The following is a 3,350-nucleotide window of genomic DNA, read 5'->3' as shown; positions in this document are numbered from 1 at the left end:
CCCCAAGGGCAACGGCAGCAGTGTGCTGCTCAACATCTCGCAGCCAGCGCCCGGCGCCGGAGACGACGCGCGGCCGCGGCCCTCGTGGCTGGCCGCCACCCTCGCCTCCATCCTCATCTTCACCATCGTGGTGGACATCGTGGGCAACCTCCTGGTGGTCCTGTCCGTGTATCGGAACAAGAAGCTGAGGAACGCAGGTAGGGGCTTTCAGGACCCGGCATGCTGCACAGGCAAGCCCCCATCTTTCCCCGACGGCAACCTCTCCCTGTTCTGCCACTTTTGCAAGCACGCAGCTGCCTCGGGCTGTCAACTGGCTCTTTCCTAGAAAAGTTAAACTTTTTTTCTTAAATCCTGGGGCCTTGAGTCATATTTTAAAATAGAGACCAAAGTACTTTTTCTTGAACCTGCCCATCTAAGATGTGTTTCCATGAAACAACTAAGAAGCCTTCAATTTCTAAGTCAGAGTCAGATTTTCTTTCTTTTTGTTGGGGGGGGACTCACTGTACAATTTTCAGTTTCTGAGCTTTATTAGATTGAGAGAGACCACATACAGGTTGCAGAAAGTTCCTTTCAAATCAGATCAATGAATAAATCAATTGCTTGGTTTGACATGTAACCGATTTTTCCCAGCGTTGTTCAAATATGAGAAAATATGTAAGCTGGCAAGATGATAGGGAAAGAATTTTTAGTTTTGTTGTCAGGAAGAGTTTTCGGGTTTTAGCATACAAAGACGAACCACAGACACCTATACCTGCTTGGAAAAGTGACTGTTATTCTCCCCTCGTTAAACAAATTTACATTTTAAACATTGATACTGATGTAATAAAGAGGGTGTTTTCACATACTGTACTACTAGAGCTAACTTTGTGCTTGAGTTAAACTTCATTTTTTTTTCTCCAAGCAATGAATTGAAATTAGTTTATCCTTGGTGGGAGCCCCAGAATGATGTGTCCGTAGGAGGACACTGGCTATTTGGACCTCTAAATGATGACTAGATGGCTACTTCTGTATTTAGAGGCACACTTTTAGGAGGTGGGGGTGGGGATGGGAAGGAACCGTGTGCTTACAAATTTGTTAAAAGCAGTATTTTTGTTCTAACTGGTAGTCAGTCAACTATTTGATTTTGTTGAGTTCCTTCCGAGAGGGCTCCCTTTTTTCTGTAATGCTTGGCACTGTCCGTAGTTTAAGAATTAATCAGCACCTGGTAATATGAATTGAATTGGAGTTGGCCCATTGAATAGCCTCACTTCACTGACTGGCTGAAACGAGGTTGCCGAAAGGAATTCTGCCTTTGGAAAGAGGCTCCTAGAAGAAAATGTAGACTGTAGCTCCTTGACACTGGTCTTGGCATTGATTTTTTTAATCCAACATCAAAAGTACTGCAAAAGCAAAAATAAGTGGGACCATATCAAACTAAATGTCTTCTATACAGCAAGGGAAGTCATGCAAAATGAAAAGGCGTCCTATGGAATGGGAGAAAATATTTTCAAATTATATATCTGATAAGGGGCTGATATCCAAAGTCTATAAAGAACTCATACACCTCAATAGCAAAAACCCAAACATCTGATTAAAAAATGAGCAGAAGATCTGAATAGACATGTTTCTGAAGACATGCTGGTGGTCAAAAGGTATAAAAGAAGATGCTTACTATAGTTAATCACCAGGGAAATGCAAATTAAAGTCACAATGAGATAGAACCTCACATCTGTCAGAATGGCTATCATCAAAAAGACAAGAGAGAACAAGCGATGGTAAGCATGTGGAGGGAAGGAACCTTTCTACACTGTTGGTGGGAATGTAGACAATGCAGCCACTATGGAAAACAGTATGGAGGTTCCTCAAAAAATTTAAAATAGAGCTACCACAGGATTCAGCAATTCCAATTCTGGGTATTTACCCAAAGAAAGCAAAACACTAACTTGAAAAGATATATGCACCTCTATGTTCATCACAGCGTTGGTTACAGTAGCCAAGATATGGAAGCAAGGTAAGTGTCCATTGACAGCTTAAAGGATAAACAAAATGTTGTGTAAATGCACAATGGAATATTACTCAGCCATAGAGTAGAATCCTGGCGTGCTGCAGTCCATGGGATCTCAAAGAGTCGGACATGACCAACTGAACTGAATGGATACAGTAGAATGAAATCTTGCCATTTGTGACAGCACAGATAGACCTTAAGGACATTATGCTAAGGGAAATAAGTCAGCCAGAGAAAGACAACTAGCATATTATCTCTCATACATGTAAAGCCACTCCCCCCCCCCAAAAAAAAAACCTCATGATATACAAAACAGATTGGTCGTTGTGGGTAGATTGCCAGAAATGGGTAGAGAGGTTGAGACAAATGGGTGAAATGTTTTTGTTTTCTTTTTTTTTTTTTAAGTTAAATGGAATTTTCTTTAAAAAAAAAAAAAAAGAGGATATGGGGAGACCAGCACTATGAGCCTGGTATGAGAATTCTCTGTCATATCCCAAGAGCAGAGTTGAGAAGCCTGCTTTCTCACCAGGACTGATTTCCTGCCAGTCCCCACTGCACCCTGGATCTCCAGGTTCTGGGCATGCTCGCTCTGATTATGATGGGTTAATCTGCAGTGCAATAGTCTCATTGCGTTAGTGATTGTTTTGACTCCTTGAATTAGGGTTTAATAACAGGACTTTGCTTTCAACCCTAAATTGTCAAGTAGGGTGTAATTCTCAGATCTTTCTCCAAGAGCTCACCTCACTTCGTTGATATCAACAGTTGCAGCACTTGGAAAGTTTGAATCCTACAGAACCTTTCATTTAAAAAAAAATCCACATGCCTGGAACAAGTCTACTTCTTACCTTACGAAAAAGAACTTAGGCAGGGTGCTATCCCGTCACACTGCTTTGTATTTTGTTTGCTGAGCAATTTTTTGATAGAGTTTATAAAACATTGCATTCCTGTAGCTAACTGGGGGACAGACCTGTGGTGAGCTTAAATATTTGAAACTTCTAGATAGCATATTCAAAAGCAGAGACATTACTCTGCCAACAAAGGTTCGTCTAGTCAAGGCTATGGTTTTTCCTGTGGTCATGTATGGATGTGAGAGTTGGACTGTGAAGAAAGCTGAGCGCCGAAGAATTGATGCTTTTGAACTGTGGTGTTGGAGAAGACTGTTGAGAGTCCCTTGGACTGCAAGGAGATCCAACCAGTCCATTCTGAAGGAGATCAGCCCTGGGATTTCTTTGGAAGGAATGATGCTAAAGCTGAAACTCCAGTACTTTGGCCACCTCATGTGAAGAGTTGACTCAGTGGAAAAGATTCTGATGCTGGGAGGGATTGGGGGCAAGAGGAGAAGGGGACGACAGAGGATGAGATGGCT

The 3,350-nt window shown here is 42.1% G+C and overlaps 1 protein-coding gene across 1 annotated transcript in view; it reads left to right on the top strand.

Moving 5' to 3' along the window:
• Positions 1-3,350, top strand: part of MTNR1A (melatonin receptor 1A) — a 24,049-nt gene that overhangs the window by 748 nt on the left and 19,951 nt on the right. The window contains exon 2 of the mRNA XM_010835821.1: positions 8-197. Coding sequence (XP_010834123.1) covers positions 8-197 — 190 coding nt within the window. The remainder of the gene's footprint in view (positions 1-7; positions 198-3,350) is intronic.

Source organism: Bison bison, unplaced genomic scaffold, assembly GCF_000754665.1.
Source record: "Bison bison bison isolate TAMUID 2011002044 unplaced genomic scaffold, Bison_UMD1.0 scf7180017864050, whole genome shotgun sequence".
In the NCBI taxonomy this organism is placed as follows: domain Eukaryota; kingdom Metazoa; phylum Chordata; class Mammalia; order Artiodactyla; family Bovidae; genus Bison; species Bison bison.
Note: the sequence above shows the minus strand (reverse complement) of the source record. Positions and strands in the feature narration are given on the sequence as shown.